We start from the raw sequence: 19,086 nt of genomic DNA, 5'->3' as shown, positions 1-19,086 counted from the left end.
TAATAAAATTGAGGGTGTTATTTTATTAAGATGTTAAATTAGCAAAAGTTAAAAACGAAGTATTTTATACTTATCGTGCTCTGTGAAATGCGTATGGTAAGTTTTCGGTGAAGCAAGAAACTTCCTCCAAGGAAAGTTACATACAAATGGTCGACAATTTCAGCAAGCCATCTTGTCTTGTTTTGAGTCAGCGAGATATTTGCTGGTGTCAGTCCTTTCAGTTAAATCTACACACAAGCGGACGCTTCGGACGCATAAGTCTAAAGATGGGGTTAGGTTTACATACATTTATTTTAAGTTTATTTAAAGGTGATCGTATAATAATTTTCATATTTCATAAACAAATATTTTTAAAGCAATTTCAGAAATAACGATTGACCATTTTTTTTCTTTATGAATTCAACTTTTTCAGAATGCAGATCTTAATTAAACTGTTTGAAGGTACTTTTGTATGAAAGGATTAAAGTATTAGGTAGGGAAAAGAATAATTAATCCTATGATAACCAATTACCAAGAGTTTGACCAGTTTATTGACACGATTCTTCCATAATGTACTCAAATTTGTGATTCTTAGTGTTTGACGGCCTCCTTTAACCTTGCCTGTCCACATTTTTAAGTTATTCAGCAAAGTAAGGGATGATTAGGTCCAGTAAAAGAGTTAATCACGTTAGTAAATTTTAGATGCAGACTGGCACCATATTGACGCGAACTGAAGACATAGCTGCCATGGATTTGTCGATTTATTGGTCGATGGATTAGATGCTACCGTCACCCCTTGTTTCAGCGCAAAGCAAGATCAGATACAGAATGCTGCAAATACCAAATACATTAATCAATCAGTTTAATAACTAATACAAATTATAGAGGTAGAAACGTGTTAAAGCATCGTATGGATTTGACCATAGTTGATGATTGATAATTGATGTTAACAAACTAACCAAAGGACCAATCCCGTTTGGGGTTGAAGCGTTGTATAAACCAAAATCATACCACAAACTACTAGCGCATACTACGTTTGTTCGATTTCAATGGTAGAAAGTAGCTCGGGCCTGGTTTTAAATTAAACCAAGGCATGGTTTATGCTGTCCAAATGAATAATAACTTTATAATTACCTATAAATCACTTTTAAAGCCAGAATTCATTTTTCGATAATTATTTAACTTCACAAATCACATTAAAAATGACTAAATATAATATCCTAACAGCACGAACATGAAAATAGTACCGCGGGACGAATCCATGGCTCGGTATAGTTTGTTTCGATTGTAAAAGCAATATAAAGGAAACTCGTGTTTTATGTAAAACTAATTTTGGCTTTTATTATTTAAGTTTCAGTGGAATTTCAATTTATTATGATGGAAATTTTTCTGAACACAAACTGTCCAAATTATGTAAACTATAGAAAAAGTGCATACAAATTGTAAAATCTACCCTTAAAAAGGGTGAAACATTGAGTTGGCGTCAGTTCACTCAAACGTCACCATCACGAAACGCCCATCAACCCTTGCTCTATTTTCCCCTATATCGAGTAACCATCTGTGTAATCTTTGCTTAATAGATACAACTGATATTATTCCCTTTGTACTGTATTATGTAGTTCGCTAGTATACTGTGGATGACTTGTCATAAACACCTACAACACAAATCTTTTGTTAACTTTTTACTTGTTGTTTTGTTCAACTAACATAGTTCCTATTACTATTAACTAAATTTTCAAATGAGTTGTGTAGGAAAATACGAATTGCCTGAGAAAGTGCCTTGTCTACCACCAATCACGTTTTTAGGGTTAGAAAGTCTTTAATTCCAAAATTTAGTCAACATTTTCCCACTGGATTTTGAGATATACAGGGTGAACAACTTCGTACCACCATTGGTATTTCAGAAAATGTAAGATTTGGAGAGAACATTAAATGGGGATCTTAAACAAGTTTTTAATGACATTAAAAATATGAATTCCAATGTTTCGAAAATGGCCAGCATTTTCCAATAAGGCAATTTTAAAATTTCTTAAGGAACACTCACTATTTTATGATTGTTTTAGATTCTAGATGCAATTTTAAGACCTTTTTACTCTTGGCATTTTCTCTTAACCTATGCGTTTAGAAGCTACAAAATGTTAATCTTTGAAAAATTAGCTTGCCGTGTGGTTATAGTCATTATGTCATTAGCATTTTTCGAAGTTAAACACGCTGTAGCTCCTAAACGAGTTGGTTTAGGGAGAAAATCCAAAAGTAAAAAAGTCTTAAAATTGCACCTAGAATCTAAAACAATCATACAATACAGGGTGTCCCATAAGAAATTTTAAAGTTAGCCACCATATTGGAAAATGGTGGCCATTTTCGAAACATTGGAATTCATATTTTAATGCCATTAAATACTTGTTTAAGATCCCCATTTAATGTTCTCTCCAAATCTAATATTTTCTGAGATACCAATGGTGGCACAGTAAAAGTGTTCACCCTGTATATTACAGACAGACAAACAGACATAGCTCGTATTAGAATATAGGATAGGATTGGATATAAGATTGTATAGGTAAGTTAGTTGGACCAGGCATGTAGATTTGCCATCAAACAAAAAATGTTTGAAATTCCATCAGGGCTCTTCCCCAGTGGCCTTAAAAGTTCCCATGTTATTCTTAGGGAGAAAATGTTCAACAGATGAATACTTTGAAATCTGTCCCAAAGTACCCATGAACTTTTGAGAAAACTACAAGTCACATCCCCATGAACCATATACTTAAAATGTTCGTCATGACGAGAAACCTTGCGCAAAACTATCCATTATTTCATAAATTGCGCTTTAAGGTCGTAATTCCATTCTAAAGGGAACTGTCCATATACCTAATGTTAGAAATACCTCAGCTGTACTTATTTGTATGTTATTCTTTCAATGTATTACCTTATTAAAACCAGGTGTGATTATTTGTTTGTATTCTCTATTTTCTTTATGCTTAACTTAACTAATCAATAGTTTTTACCAAACCCGCCATGTTAAAACTCCCTATCCCAAGCGTGATGTATACAGCTTCACGAGTGAAGTAAAGTTTCAAAAACTCACTCGGTGAGATAATGAAACCCATTTAAATAACATTGGGTGCTCAACTTAAAAAATTATGCCTCTATGGACGTTTAACGCTAGAAATCAGCTGTGCGCTTGAATTTTATTGTTATTCTTTAAAGAATTTCCCTAACCTAGCTTTTGTTTGTAAAAGAACGTTACTGTTAGAAGTTGAGTGAAATGGATGATGAATTAGCTATTTACCTTACAGCTTACAAGTGTAGTAAGAGCGTTTTTACATCACGCAGGTGAATCTTGTGCAACGAGCGGAAGCGAGTTGCATAATTTACCTTAGTAAACACGCTCTTGCGTAACGAGTAACGTACAAGATTTTACCTGACCCGACAATATACAGGAGGTTACGAACAATATTTTTCATTATCCATTTCACTCATCTTCTATCAGTAACGTTCATTTACAAACGAAAGCTAGGTTATGAAAATTCTTCAAAACATAACAATAAAATTTAAGCGCACAGCTGATTTCTAGCGTTGAACGTCGTTGGCTCCATAGAGGTATATTTTGTAAGTTAAGCACTCAATGAATGTTATTTAAATGGGTTTCATTACCTCACCGAGTGAGTTTTTTTTCAACTTTACATCACTCGAGAAGTAAGGAAGTTGTATACATCACGCTTGGGATAGGGAAGTTTAACATGGTGGGTTAGGTAAAATATTGTACGTAACCCTCTGTATATTGTCAGGTCAGGTAAAATCTTGTACGTTACACGTTACGCAAGAGCGTGTTTACATCACTTAGGTAAATTATGCAACTTGCTTCCACTCGTTGCACAACATTCACCTGCGTGATGTAAAAACGCTCTTACTACCTTGTAAGGTAAATATCTATACTTGTGACGTCAACCAGGGCAAAGCCCGTGGGTAACAGCATATAGACAAAAGAAATTGTCCGTGGTAACAGCAAACAGTCAAAGGTAACATTTGCTAGTTTACACTAACTAGCTGTTACCCATGTAGCACAGATGGTTGGGCCAACGTTGGCCAACTGTGGGACAGTTGGTCGATGGTTGGTTGGAGCTTCCACAACCAACCAACCGTTGTCCAACTGTATATCTCGTAGTTGGGCCAACCAATATTTACAACTGTGGACCAACATCGGTTCATTGTTAATGAAATACATTAATATGCATTGTTGGGTATCATACATCAAGCCAACCGTTGTCCAACCGTTTTTCACTCCGTTGGACCAACAAAAGATACTTTTGTTGGACCAACGATGGTCCATAGTTGAGTTTACACAACTTTCATTCTCTGGGTCTAGCTTTCACAACATAATTATAATAAAATATCTGGTTTTACAATACCTTTATCAGTTCCAAAAGTTTCCAAAAGTTTTTGGAACTGATAAAGGTATTGTAAAACCAGATATTTTATATATTACAGTTCCGGGGCTACAACAATGAATTTTAATAATTATAATAATGCAAATATTTTTTAAATTAATATTCTTTAACTTATTTGCAACAATTTAAGGGTAAAGAGTAATTAATCATATAACAGTCAATTATAATAGCATTAATAATCTAACGGTAATTAATTAATCTATATTCAAATACCAGTATCCTCTCTAACTCCAAAAAAAAAAATAACTACTTATGATGCCTTAACAGATTAACAGAATCATATTATACTGTGTAGTATCAAAAATGTTTGAAGTATTGCGACCATTGCAACTGTCGGCTACTGTTTCACCACTTGAAAACTCTCTGTATCAACAATCACAGGTAGCTCAGTGGTAAGGTAAGAGGCTCATAAGTCGAAGGCCCCGGGTTCGAGACCCGTCTGGGCCAAAAAATTTTGTTCCAGCTTTTTTTCAAAATTTGTTTTTATGAACTATTTAATCAATTTACTCAACTAATAATTATGCTTTTCGTACTAAATCTTTATTATTTTGTGTGAAATAATTTTGGTTGGGCCATTGTTGGACAAAGGTTGGCTGGAAAACAGTTTAAAGAGGTGACATTTCTACCGTTGGCCAACTGTGTGGCTCCACAATTTACCAACGTTGGCCCAACCATCTGTGCTACATGGGTAGCCACGGGCTTCACCCCGTTTGACTTCATAAATCATAAGTATTAATAAAACTATTCATTGGTTAAGTTAAACAGAAATAAACAAAACAGAATACAGTAATACAAACAAATGTACAACACTACTTGCGATGTCGCCACTTCGAAGGCCGGGGCCTAGAGTTAAAGGTGGCCGTGCAGCAGCTTATACCCCTGGTTTAGCGGGAATGTGTTCAAGAATCAAGAATCAAGAATCAAGAATTTATTGACCATTCAACAATTACATGCTATCAGTCTCGTCACAAAAAAAAAAATAATTACAAAATGTTGCAAAAACGCACACATCAATAAAAGTCAAGTAGCATACAAGAAATAAATAAATTAATAAATTACGTCTGCATCATGCATCACATACATGCATAAATTACAAGGTACATTTACATAAAATGGCTACACAGTCAGCAATGGTCTACAATAATGAATAGTCCAGATCAAAAAATTCACAAGTGTTATAAATAGGGCTGTTAACCAAAAAGTGTTTAATCCTGTCTTTAAACTTGTTTAGTGGCAGGTCTTTGATTGCAGTAGGAAGAACATTGTACAGCTTAAGTGCAGTTACCTCAAAACTTTTTAAGGTCCTGGAATAATAATTGTACTTAATAAATATGTGATTCTTTTGCCTAGTAGAGTAATTATGTAGATTTTCACATAACAATAAATTGTGGACATTCTTTTTCACATAAATTAAGCAGTCCAAAACATAAATAGCTGGAAGAGTGAGTAGTTTTAACTGAACAAACAAAGGCTTGCAGTGTGCTCTAGGCCTAGTTCCACACATTATACGTACAGCTCTCTTTTGCAGGATTAGTAATTTAACAACGGAGGAGTGGTTACCCCAGAGAATAGTGCCATAGGATAAATGACTAAATATGTGAGCATGGTAAACAGTTACAAGTGCATCAATGGAAACAATCATACTCAAAACTCTAAGCAGAAAAATACCTCTACATATTCTGTTAACAACAGTGTCAATGTGAGTTTCCCATCCCAACCCAGGCTCAAGATGAACTCCCAAAAACTTAACAGGGTTTGCTTTAGCAGCATTGAGACGGCTAGAAGTAAAAAGAATTTCAAGAGTCTTTTGATCATTGAGACATAGACTATTAGCACAGCACCAGTCGTTTATGGTATTAGAGGTGTCATCTAGTCTACCTCTCAAGGATTCAGCACTTTTTTCAATAACAGAGAGGGCCAAATCATCTGCAAATAAATAAGGATGTACAAATCCATCATGAACCTGATTGGGAAGGTCGTTAATATAAATAATAAAAAATGACGGGCCCAGAACAGAGCCCTGCGGCACCCCGTACTCGACTAACTTAAAACTAGACATAATTCCATTAACCACTACAGCCTGATGTCTATCTCCAAGATAGGATTCAATGAGAGATAGGCTAGGGTTTTGGACACCATAGAAGGAAAGTTTACTAAGGAGTATGGAATGGGACACAGTGTCGAACGCTTTGGTGAGGTCAAACAATCTACAACCAACACTTTGTTTTTTTTCTAGACCCTCAGAACTAATCTGAACAAGTGACAGCACTGCCTCAATTGTACTATGTTTGGCTCTAAATCCAAACTGACAAGAAGAAAATATCTTATTTGATTCAAAATAGGCTACGATTTGTTTGTTGAGAACAATCTCAAAGACCTTAGATACAATACTAACAATACTAATAGGCCTATAGTTCTCATAACTGTCCTTTTTCCCTTTTTTAAATACAGGTACTACTTTCACATATTTTAATGATCTTGGGAAAACACCAGCATGCATACATAAATTAATAACATAGGCTAAGGGTTCACATATGAACTGAGCTGCCTGTTTGATGATTATTGCATTCAAACCATGTACATCTAGTGATTGGCTATTCTTAATACCCATAATAATAGAATAAAGATTCTCAACACTAATTGGTGAAAAATTGAACAGTGTTCGTTGAAGTGGTGATGATCTCTAGCACTGACCTTGACCGGGTGCAGGTTGTATCATAGATAAAACATATCTATTGTTGTATACATTTTATAGCTGTTTTTTGGATTGCATGACGACCCATAGCACTGACTGCGCAGATATATACACACGGAAAAGTCAAGAAAACAGCGAAGCTTCATGAACTGTGCCCAAACTGCTATTTGGCATTTAGAAAAAAAACCTATCCAAACCTTTCTCGCCTTTCTGCTTTCTCAGCTGTGAACCGATACTGCCTGCTGGTTGGTCTATGATATAAAAAAAAGTTTGTTTACGTAACAACAACTTTCATCATTTTGTGGTGGTCTGCTGGGTTTGTGTTTATATCAGGATACTTACTGTACTTAACTCAAATCTTTAATCTTTCATTATTTTTAATAACTTGAATCTATAATGCAAACTACAAAATTGTTTTCTTGCATAAACCTTATTGGTAGAAGTGTTTCAAGTCCATTTGCCCATCAATTGTGTCGTATTACTACTTCTTCAAAAGCTACAAAGTCTTTTAAAATTCAAGATGAAAAAGATTTTGATGAGAGAGTAAAGAAAAGTAAAACTCCAGTTATTGTCGACTTTTTTGCAACGTAAGTTTATTAAATTTCTAAACAATAAGATAAGGCTAATTAATTTTTATGTATTTCCAAACAAACCAAGTTAAGTCTTAATGTTGAGCCTGTTACTAGACGTAGACCTACTAACTTAATATAAAAATTATATTAGGCCTATATAGTATATATTAGCCTATGTTATATAACATAGGCTACTGGGTCTGATTATTCGAAGGTCCAACAGAACTGTAATATTACATGCGATCATTTATTTACTGTGTGGTATTAGGCCCTACTTTAGGCCTACACCGAAGATATGCACCAGGCTAAAGTTGTGTAAGTTACCTACTTTTTTTATGAAGGCCTACTTTTTTTAGCAAGCTAGGCCACACAGATTGTTAAGTCCTCAATACTATATACCTCCCTGCTACCTCTCACATATTAGTCCCAGTGTTTTAAATAGTAAAATACAGAGCAGTAGGAGGAATCATTAGGCCTACATACTTATTTGTAAAGAGACTGCAGGGATTGAGATTGAGGCAAAGCAAAACTGCCAGAAAGCTAAAATTAATATTGAATTAGTCTACATTAACAAATTTGTTCACCCCTCATATGTGTATAACTTACGTGGCACCTCACAGGTTGCTGGAACCTAGCTCTCAGGGGTGCGCACACAGTTTGTTTAGTTGTCTTAGGCCCTCCACACATTGAAGCGAGGCGAGGTGCTGGCGGGAGCGAGGACTTTTTTGTGCCACAGCACATTGAAGCGAGGCAGGACAGAGGTTTCCTAGCTTTGGCACTACAGTACTGTCACGAGTAGAGGAAGATTTTTAGGACCTTTTCTGATTTCAAGTTTAATAATTTAGCTTTAGGCTACTCTATTCGCTATCCAAAAACGTAAAAAATGTTTTTGGAAATGTGATTGGGCCTAAATTAAAAAAAGATAAAATCATAACTTAATTTATGTTTTAACTAGCCTAAGTTACTGAACTGCCAGACCGGTCTTTTAGAGAATATTTATGTGTGAACAAACAACAGTTTTATGATATCCATAAGTTGATTGGAAGTGACATCAGTGGAAAGGAATGCAATTATCAACAAGCTAGCCTATAGCTTTAAAAAAAAAAAATCCAACTCATCTTATAATAATCGGTGCAAGGCTCCCGAAACACTAGAAAACCAACGCAGGTGCGAGCGAGGTGCAGGAAAACTGTATTCCAACTACAACGCTGCGGAGCCCTGACTCAATGTGCGGTGCTCCATTTAAACGTGTGAATTACAGAATCAGACGCACCTCACCTCGCTCCAATGTGCGGCGGGCCTTACTCCCATCCCTGTAAAACCGTCAATCACCGCTGTCCACTTGTTTGAAGCTGCACTTACACCTTTGTGGCTGTTTGTTGAGTTGTTAAGTTGTAACTTTAAGTGGTAACTTACTTACATTATATCTTTGGTTTAGGCTAAAATTACCTGTAAGTTAACTTAATTGATTGTTAACAATCTGGATGAAAGAGGACAATGCATTTATGGATTGTGGTAAAGTATATTATTAGAAGTAGGTAGGCCTACTAAATCTGTTGGTAAACCAAAGAAGATAGGGAAAGTCTCTGATGAGGGAACAAGCAAGAAACTCAACTTGATGAAAGAAGCACACAATATGAAACAGAGATACTTTATTTAGCGAGAAGGTCGCAGCCACCATGTGTGAAGGAACAAGCGTGGCAGCGACTTTTACAGGATGGTGATAATTTATTTGGCTACCTTGACTACTAGGCTAATTACGTACCGGTAATTGATTATAAAAAATAGAAAAACTGCAATAGCTTATATCTGGTGCAAAAACCAAACAAAATAAAATAGGTATAATTTGATCAGTTTTTTGTTGTTTAATTTTTACACACTATTTAATGCACTACAAGATACATGCATTGAAGATTTTAAGCTGTTGAAATGTTCCTGTTCCATCTTTAAAGAACCCTCGTGAATTACTTATTTGGCGATTACATTTAGAAAATGCTTCCTTAGCATGGTTATCTACCTTAAACGAAACTTCTTTAATCCTGAACGCAAGCTAACCTACTTATGGATTTACAGATGGTGCAACCCCTGCAAAGCTTTGACTCCGAGAATAGAATCAGTGGTGGCTGAGAAGGAAGGGAAAATTGTCTTGGCCAAGGTGGACATTGATGAACAAGAGAAGTTGGCAGATGACTATGATGTAAGTTAATATAGTGTAGCATATTTATGAATGTTGTAGTTTCAACAGAATTTGCCGTAGGCCTAGTTATGTTTTTACTCAGAACAGGTAGGCCTACTTTCAGAGCAAGATTGTCTACTTCCATGGTTGCAGAGATTGTCAAAAACATAAAAACAAAAAACCAGAACTTCCTTTGTCTCCCAGGACCGTGCCACAACACTCATAGTCTCGAATGCTGTACACATCGACTATGCTGGACCTTATGACAGACTCTATTGTTTGGTTGTAGTGGATGCTACTATAAAGTGGCTAGAGGTTTTTCGGACAGCAAAAATGACAGCGCATAAAACCATTGCATTTTTATAAGCTATATTTTCAAGACTGGCTTACCAAAGATAATGAAGATGAAGATAATGAAGACCCCAATAATGAAAATCGGGCCCCCTTCGAAATAATGGATAAGAAGAATGTAAGATAAGAGGAAGGTACCACAATATAAATTATTTATCATGAACCATGGCGAATTCATCGCCGTGGCAGACAGTGATAGTTTGTCCGAGTTCGGCTTGCTTCAGAGCTACTCGAGCTCCCGCCCGCCACCCGGCTATCTTCGTTTGCAGCAGTGACCACTAAAGACCAGCATATCTACCAGTATGCCTTCATGGTTAAAAGACTAGATATCAAAGAAACTGCCAATTAACTTATAGCCTAGCCCATCCTTTGTCAGGGTCAATAAAATATTTTAATTTGATCAAGGATAACCAAACTTGGTTTTACAACTTTTAAATATCCAAGTTTCCTTAGGCCTACTGGTAAATACCAATAAGTTAAGGATCAACTTCGATAACAGTAAACGGCAAACGTTTACCCCTTAGTTGAGCTAGACCTAGCCTATGTGGCTTAACTACCCAACTATTCCAGGCCTATGTCATGGACTTCTAAAAGATAAAAATGATATGGTGCAACACAAATAAACAACCCGATCACCTATCTATAACCTACACTTTATCTTCCTAATCTAACCTTACTTCAAAACACTTAATGTAGTCACGAATACTCATAGACCCCGACCTACCTTCCCCACATGCCTAAATTAGATCAGTGTTCAATCTGCGTTTTATTAATAAGTGTAATAACTTACTGCACCGTCGATGTAATTCAACATAATATAACCTGTGAGGTATTATCGGATTAAATATCGATTTCGATGCGGTTCGATATATCGCTTATTAAATCCTGATTTCTAACATTGGCTGTTTCTAATCAGCTGGCAACAGTGGCAACAGAAATAGGTTCCCAAGAAAGTAGTCACCGGTCCGTATTCCTCCGCTCCTTGTTTATGCTCCGCGCATTGAGAAATTAGTTCCGCATATTTTCTCAACTTTCAGTGAATTCCGCGCCTTAAAAAAATGTTTTAACAGCATTCTCTTGTTTATTAAAATCATAGCAATGGTTTAAAACGTTTAAAAGAAAAGTCTAGAAAGTTCAGAAATACCTTATGATTCTCTTGTTTACATTTTTATTGTAAACAAAAAAACTGTCATGGCTACTTTAGCCCCATAAGCCTAATGTTAAATTTGGAAATTTTAAGTTCGTTTTAAATTGCATAATTATTATCTTATTGAAATTTGTATGTTTAAAAACCATCTCACTATTAGTCTAAGTAATTTTGTTAAGTTTGGCTGAAATGAGTTCAGCCGTTATTGAGTGATGTTTCTCTATTTGTTGCATTGAAGTTGATCCCAAAGAGCTTCGCTCGCTTCGCTCGCTCCGCTCAAACAACTCTGTGGAGGGATCTATAAAGGCTTCTAGGGCAGAGTCCTAAGGGATTTTGCTTAGTTTTTCCTTTGAAAACTCATCTACAGACCAAGACCTTTCTTTGGACACCTCTACCAAGTTCCTAAGCCCAGCTGTTATCTCAAATTATTGGGGACAAAGTTTCCAATTAAATATTTAGATTCCCCCATGTTAATCTTATGGGAGAAACACCAAAACTTTGATGGCCTGTGGGGCAAAGCCCAAGGATTTTTATTACAGGAATTGGTGAAAGGGGGCGTCTACACAAAAAATACTTTATTTTGACACGTTGTTTGTAAAAATCCGCCCATTATTAACGGAGGAGTAGTGTTTTGTAGAAATCGCCTTCACGTATTATATATAAGGATTCTGAATAATAGAAAATATAAGATCTTTCTGAAAATATATAGTTTTAGTTGAATTTTAACATTTCTGAGTAATTTATGTCGGAATGTAAAATTTTGAAACTTTTTTGTTAGGAAAACATAGTTTTTTATGACATTTTTAAAACCAAATAAAAATTTTACAATCATCTACTTCATAGATTCAGAGGGAATTATAGGGAATTTATTGTAGTTTTGTAATATGTAATAATATGATGTAGAATTTAATTGTCCTATATGTAAAATGGAGTTTTCCGTTTATAAATAAATAAATTGTCGATCGCCAAAAACAGCTTTTTTTGTTGTCAGGTGACCAAAACATTCCACTGCCAAAATATATTTTGAACTCTCTAGTTTTTCAAACTATGTTTCTCGCTACATAATACTCGCTCAATAATGCTTTATACATGAAAATAAATCCTCAGAATCTTATCTTTCTAATGGTATAAGATTCATTGCGGTTTATAACGGTTTTCATACGATAATTGATTAGCGCCTCTGAAGACTCGCATTGTAGTTTGGTCGATAATCAACCCTAGCCAGATCAAGGGAAATCATCTTTTAGTTGAGATTAACTTTAATGAAATTACTAACGATGACCCAGTTAGATATAATCAACATTTCTTGTAGACATTTTATCATTTTTCAAAAGCTGATCTTGTTTTTAGTGTTTTCTACAAATTGTTTTCCACTCATAGTCGCATTAGGTTATCCATGATTATATTCATTATTGGATGATGTAGCCTGCATGGTACCACCATTGTCACCAGTAACTTTACGACTTTCAGTAATTTTTATTATCGATAAAATTTGTTCACATTACTTAAGAACTACCTGATTTCCTGCATAACCTCTCTGTCAAAATTGTATTTGCTTCAATTTGCATTCTTTTGGTTAGCTGCTGTAATAATGTCAATTATATTTACTTAGGTGAGGAAATGCAGAGTTAAAAGGCCTGATGTTGCTCAGATGTTTTTTTGTTTTCCTTAACTGTGATTAGAAATTGAATCCTTCAATGAAAGTTTTAGTAAAGGCTTTTATCACAAAGTTTATCCATGTTTTCTACTAAAATTGGTAGCACTTCGGCTAACATCCTCGTTCATTGTTTGTAGGAATCTTCATCTTGTAGGCGTTCTTTCTTCATTATATAGGCTAAAAAGGATATCATACTGAATTCTTTAAAAAACCATTATCCCCATTTCTTCTACTTGGTGGCTTTCTATAACTTGTCTATGTTTCCATTGTTTGCAAATCGGTTCTTTCAAGGATTGCCCAAAAAATACAGTAATGTGTCAATTCATTTATTATATTATTTGGTGAAATATATAAAATTGTACAAGCTTTCTCGATTTTTTAAATTATAATATGTACGTTAATCCAAATAGTAAATATTTAATTTCAAGGAAATCAGTGTTTATACATCCTTTTCCTTGAATTGCAAAGATAAATATTAACAGCAATTAAATTATCCAGTTGATCATAATGTAAACAAATATGTTCTTCATAAGGATAACATGGGAACCTTAAAAGCCACTGGGGCACAGCCCAAGGGACTTTTTCAAAAATTTAAGGCCAGTTTGCAAATCTACGTAACACACTCTTTCCAATGAGACGTGAATGGTCAAAATCGTTTAAGAATGGTGGAAAAGTTCAGAGGACAAATTTTGTGTTGGTGTATTAATTATATAGTGTGTCGCCTGTCGACAAATGTCGCAAAACGACAAATGGCAAAGCGTTAATTTGCTCTGAAGGCTATTCATCTTTAAAAGCATTATACAGGGGTGCCCTCAAGGGGGGGGCCGTGACGCAGACTGCGTCATTGAAATTCTTGGGGGGGGGCTCAAAAAATTCAAATGTGGGGGGGGGGCTAAAGTTAATTGCAACAGTGTTCAACGTGACAACAATCCAAAATACATTACGAAGTCGCCAGATAGAAAGTGGATTAATTAATGACAATAGTTATATTATTGTATTAAATTAGTTAAAATAGGATTTTAGGATCGTTTAGGATTCGTGTAGAAAGTTATTGTTTAAGATTAGCAAGACGTGATATCTAAGAGGGAGCGCACGGGATGGCTCAACTGCTGTGATAGATAAAAGATAACGCGTGGTACAGACACGTCCAGCTACACCGCGACTTAAGCAGAACGCTTTGTTGACATAAAGCTCGTTAAAATACAATCAAGTAGCAAGTAGCATAGGCTACAATACTTTACACTATTGTGTAGATACTCGATTACCTGAGTTAATAGGGAGAGGGAGGGGGGAATGAAAAATATGGTTAATCCAATATAGTATAAAAACAGATGACAAACTCATTAAAACGCTGTAAACAGCCATAACCGTCACGATTTACATTTTTATAAACGAAATTCAATATTGCACAATCATTATTATTGTAAATTTCAAATCATTTATCTTGGTTCAATTGTACAAACGGCAACGTTTAAAATTGTAGCTAACTCAAACTCAACTAATCACTAGCCAAACATTGCATTGCTATAAATAACGTAAATATTAAAGGAACCTTTAGAAATTGTTATCAGGTACTGCTCATGATAGAAAGATGGGCTACCGATAGGTGCTGTATCACAGCATAGGAATTGATAGGTAAGTAATAAAAAAGTGTAAAATTATATTTAGAGATAATTAAAACACTCTTAAAAAAGAATGTAGGTAACGAGAACAATCTTGTTATTCTCTTTCTTTGTTCTTCTGTTCTTTAATAGGTTTCTCTTCAATTCATACAAGAATTCAACAAGTCGCCATATTTAGGCCCACTCATTGGCCAATCCACCAATCACAGCCTTACTAAAGTTACCATGGTTATCACTCAATCACAGTGTACTAAGCATTATATCGTCATCATTCCCCAGCTGTTGTATCTTAAATCTGTTGTAACATAGCGCACAGCAGACAGAAGACAGAAGTGTACGGAGCAGACGATTGTTGGCGCAAGCGTTGTTTCCATTTCATTTTCATCAAAGGAGCTGTGATGTTTCTAAAGGGAGGGAGAGGGGATCCGTTTTATCGAGAAAGACGCTGACAATTCGTTAAGCAGGTTACGAACGCTATATGGATATTCTGGCAATAAAATATTCCTAAAATTGAGGTGATTTATAAAACTCTAATTTTATTTATATAGAAAGATAAGTTTTCCAGTCCTGTACAACACTCTGATTCACGGTCTTTTCCCTGTAATCAAAATTCAAGTACAACTTGATACAACCAGAATCTCCGGTTCCCGACCTGGATGATGGCTAAATATTTAATTGAATTTATAGTTACATATTAGTACTCGTGATAAATCAAACCCGATGTGTAAGCCAAAGCCACACGGTTATTAATCTCACTTGGTTTTGGATTTGCTTACAAACGTGATCGGAAATGGTTAAGGCCTACACAGTATTCTTAAAGATCATTTATGTAAACATATCAGTGACAGCTAGGAAAAGGAATCTTTATCAAAACAGCTGTTCATAATTTCATACATGACGTGTTCTCTTAACAGATTATTAGTATTTCATAAATTAATGACGTATGTAGTAAACATGGAGAAAATAAACTAGAAAAATCACACAAAATTGTGTTTTTGATCGTCCGTTATTTTATTTTCAAAATAGTGAGGCCATATTTTAATAACTATAAGGACTCTCTGGCCAATCCTGTGGATACAATTAAACCATTGGAATCATAATCGGTACTCTAGTTTTATTTAGAGTAGGCCATGAGTAGGCTGCATAAAATGCCTTCTGGGCCGTGACAGACGGACATAAATTGAGATAAGACATGTTTCAACTTCTTCAATGTATAAAACATAAATAACCCAAAATATGTATAATTCTGAGCAATGTTCAGACAAAACTATAACTTTATTGATATAGATTAACTGGGTTTGAATTTTAAATATCTAAAAAAAATTATAAACTTCTTTTATAGTTTTACAAATAGTGCTGGGCGGGGGAATAATGTTTCTAATTTATTTATAATTTCATTTATGGGGGGGGGGGCTGTTGCTCAATTGCGGGGGGGGGGGGGTGCGTCACGAGTCTAGGGGGGGATGGGCACCCCTGCATTATAGCCAATATTATCTGTACACAAGAGTGTGATTATATTAAAAAGTGTCAAGGGATTTTTCTCTTAAACTACCCTGCAGTTTTAAAATGTTGGCGTAGCATGCATCGCAGCGTGTCGTAAAACGACAAATGACAAAGCTTGAATTTGCTCTGGATGCTATTTATCTTTCAGCATTATTGCCTCTATTATCTGTACACAAGAGTGTCAAGGGATTATTTTTCCTAAACTAACTTACCTACATTTTAGTTTACATAAGTAATACAATTTAACTAATCAAAACAAAAATTGCAAATCCAGGTAGGAGTTTTCAATGTTAGCACCAATGAAGGGCTAGCAGGAGATCCTTCAATGTCAAAACTACTCATTTTCCAATCCTAAAGTAGGCCTATATTTTTTACAAAGAAAATAAATATTTAACTCTTTATTTGATTTAAATCAATATTCACATTAAATCTGCCACATGCACAATAGGGGCCTACAGTGTTGTTATGAAGACAATTTTTTATATGAAAACGTTAACAGGTATTTTTAATTAAAGCTTGAAATTATTTATTCTTTAAGGTGTAAATTGTGACAAATTAATATAGTCATTTTGACATTTTTTTATCATTGGGATTAAATTTACTACAGAATTTAACTGTGGTTCTCTCAGAATTTTTTATCATACTAGGCCTATTCATGGCTATATCTAAGGAAGCCAAGCGTATGTACAATGTTATAAGGTAAAGATACACTATAAGTTTTTTAACTAAACTAAGTTTGGCAAATTCATTTGATAGGTTATGAATTGCAGCTAAGTTGGTTAAAGGTTGGATAGTTGGTTTGTTAGTTTGTGCATTAGAAGCGTGTGGTGAGCTGGAACTAAAGGTTAAGAAATGATTGGGTCTTGGAAGCAGGCTTGGGCTTGACTACCTATGTACTCCTGTGAACGAGGTTGAATCTCTTTTTGGCCTCACCCCTCTACACGTGAGGCGGCAACACTCAGACCTACTGACACTTTTTAAGTTGGTCAATGGCCTCCTGGACTGTCCGGATCTACTCTGCGGTATCCACTTGCACATCCCAACAGGAACCCGTTTCAAAACGATATTCCGCTGACGCTACCAACCCACCTACTATGCATCATACAGTGACATATTGAGACTTCTATGTACTGGTAGTGATGTCGCAATTCACCTGGACTTCTTTCATGACTCCATGTTCCGGAGAAAGGTCACCTCCCTGCTAAAGTAATAACTCTAGTCACTACAGTAGAATTGTTATTATTGATTTAGTACACTATATTACAGGTAATAATACTTGTTTTTTTTTTTTTATTCTTGCTGTTACCATTTTTGTTCTTTTGTATGAATATTTACCCATCTTGTTAACATTGTATCAATTTTTGTAAACTGGTGTAAACCATTGGGAAATAAATAAACAATATATACAAAATATAAACAAAATGTACAATATATATGAATTTGGACGGATGGTGTTTTTAGCCTCTGGGGATACCGAAATAAAAAAGTAAATAGGTCAGTCTAGGTCTTGCTATGAGACCTATGGTAGTGGCTTATCGCTCTTGGGAAATACGCTTAAAGAAAGCAACACAAAAAAATCATCTACAAGGGTGAGAAAAGCGTCAGAAAAGTTACTTCTGTAGTTAATTATCATGTAAAATATTTGTATTTCCTACAGTGTACAGCAAAATCAACCAGTAATAGAAACTAACACAATTTTTGATTCAGTAATCAGTTGATAATATAAATTTATCTTTGTTAAACATGTGCAATGCCAATCAGTCAAACACTACTCTGAGAAGGTGCAAAATATTCACGTGTCAGTTAATGACCAAAACTATGTGTCTATGTGCCTAAACTACTTTTGGCCCACTGCATTTCAGCAAACTATCATTGATTTCTTTCAGTTTTACTATGAATAGTAATAGAGTTTTTGTTTCTTTACAGATAAAAACTGTACCTGTACTTCTTGTGATGAGGAATGGAAAAGTTGAGGACAAATTAGTGGGTTTACAAGACACAGACAAACTTCACAAGTTCATTGATCAAGTCATCGCAAAGTAAACAACCCGGTTTATGGAGTGAGGAGAGTCTTTTATAGAGAAAACTATTACCACCATGTGAAAATTAATTTATTACATGTAAATTTTTTAGAAATAAAATAATTTATAATTTAATTTCAACATAATATCATTATTAATATAGAATCCTTTTAATCTTAAAATTGACCTTAGAAGTTCTCTTTTAACCCTTTGCGGTCTGTAATGGTGTCTCCCTAATGTTCTTTCAGGTATCTTTAGGCCACTCATAGTGCCCAGAACCATTACTCAGTCAAGTATTGGCGGTTACGCCCCACGTCTGTCCCTCAGATACGTTAGGCCACTCAGTGTGCCCACTAGCAATATGCTCGAACGGTCTCTAGGCCCTAGGCCACTCATAGTGCCCAAGTTATAATTTGTCTGCAAAACAACTATATTTCTATAGTTCCCTGGAACCTACTGCACTCTGCTCAATATTTTTAACTATATTACAAATGCGTCATTCAAGCTAGTGTCTAGCCGTCTGGTTCTCATCAGGCCTAACCTATTCCATAGATAAAAGGAGTATAGACTGTCTACTTCTTTTAATCTATGCTTATACTAGGCCTATCTTATACATTTTCATTTTCGTGCAGTTAGGATATTGTATGTATAGTTTGATTTTTATGTGAGATGTGAAGTTAACTGAAATATGAATTCAGACAATAAAATGGATTTACTGGATGACGTTTCGGGATTTCATATCAAGTACTTTTTTATTTGTGTTTTAAACATTTGTAAAATCACAGGTTTTATTAAGGAACGCGGCAGCGTTCCGCCCCGCCAAGTCCCCCAGCGGTACACAGCTGCTGCAGTGTATATATACATGACGTGACAAAGTGGCTTTTTTACTCGTCTATAGCTCTGAAGAAACAAAAGCTA

At 35.2% G+C, this 19,086-nt stretch overlaps 1 protein-coding gene across 1 annotated transcript; it reads left to right on the top strand.

The window, feature by feature from the left end:
* Window positions 1-7,409: 7,409 nt before the first annotated feature.
* Window positions 7,410-18,303, top strand: LOC129002719 (thioredoxin, mitochondrial-like). The gene is made up of 3 exons (XM_054430729.1): window positions 7,410-7,706; window positions 9,765-9,888; window positions 18,074-18,303. The coding sequence occupies exons 1-3, from the start codon at window positions 7,516-7,518 to the stop codon at window positions 18,188-18,190; spliced, it is 432 nt and encodes a 143-aa protein (XP_054286704.1). The 5' UTR covers window positions 7,410-7,515; the 3' UTR covers window positions 18,191-18,303.
* The last annotated feature ends 783 nt before the right edge of the window (window positions 18,304-19,086 follow it).

This window comes from Macrosteles quadrilineatus, unplaced genomic scaffold (genome assembly GCF_028750875.1).
Source record: "Macrosteles quadrilineatus isolate MER2022 unplaced genomic scaffold, UCM_ALF_1.0 Scaffold_9__3_contigs__length_116548681, whole genome shotgun sequence".
NCBI lineage: Eukaryota > Metazoa > Arthropoda > Insecta > Hemiptera > Cicadellidae > Macrosteles > Macrosteles quadrilineatus.
This window is presented reverse-complemented; position numbering and strand designations above follow the sequence as displayed.

Excerpts from the sequence above, each read along its gene's own strand:
- LOC129002719 (XM_054430729.1), top strand. The coding sequence starts at position 7,516 with ATGCAAACTACAAAATTGTTTTCTTGCATAAACCTTATTGGTAGAAGT. Across the intron at positions 7,707-9,764 it reads ATTGTCGACTTTTTTGCAAC|ATGGTGCAACCCCTGCAAAG; the intron begins GTAAGTTTATTA and ends ATGGATTTACAG. Across the intron at positions 9,889-18,073 it reads AGTTGGCAGATGACTATGAT|ATAAAAACTGTACCTGTACT; the intron begins GTAAGTTAATAT and ends GTTTCTTTACAG.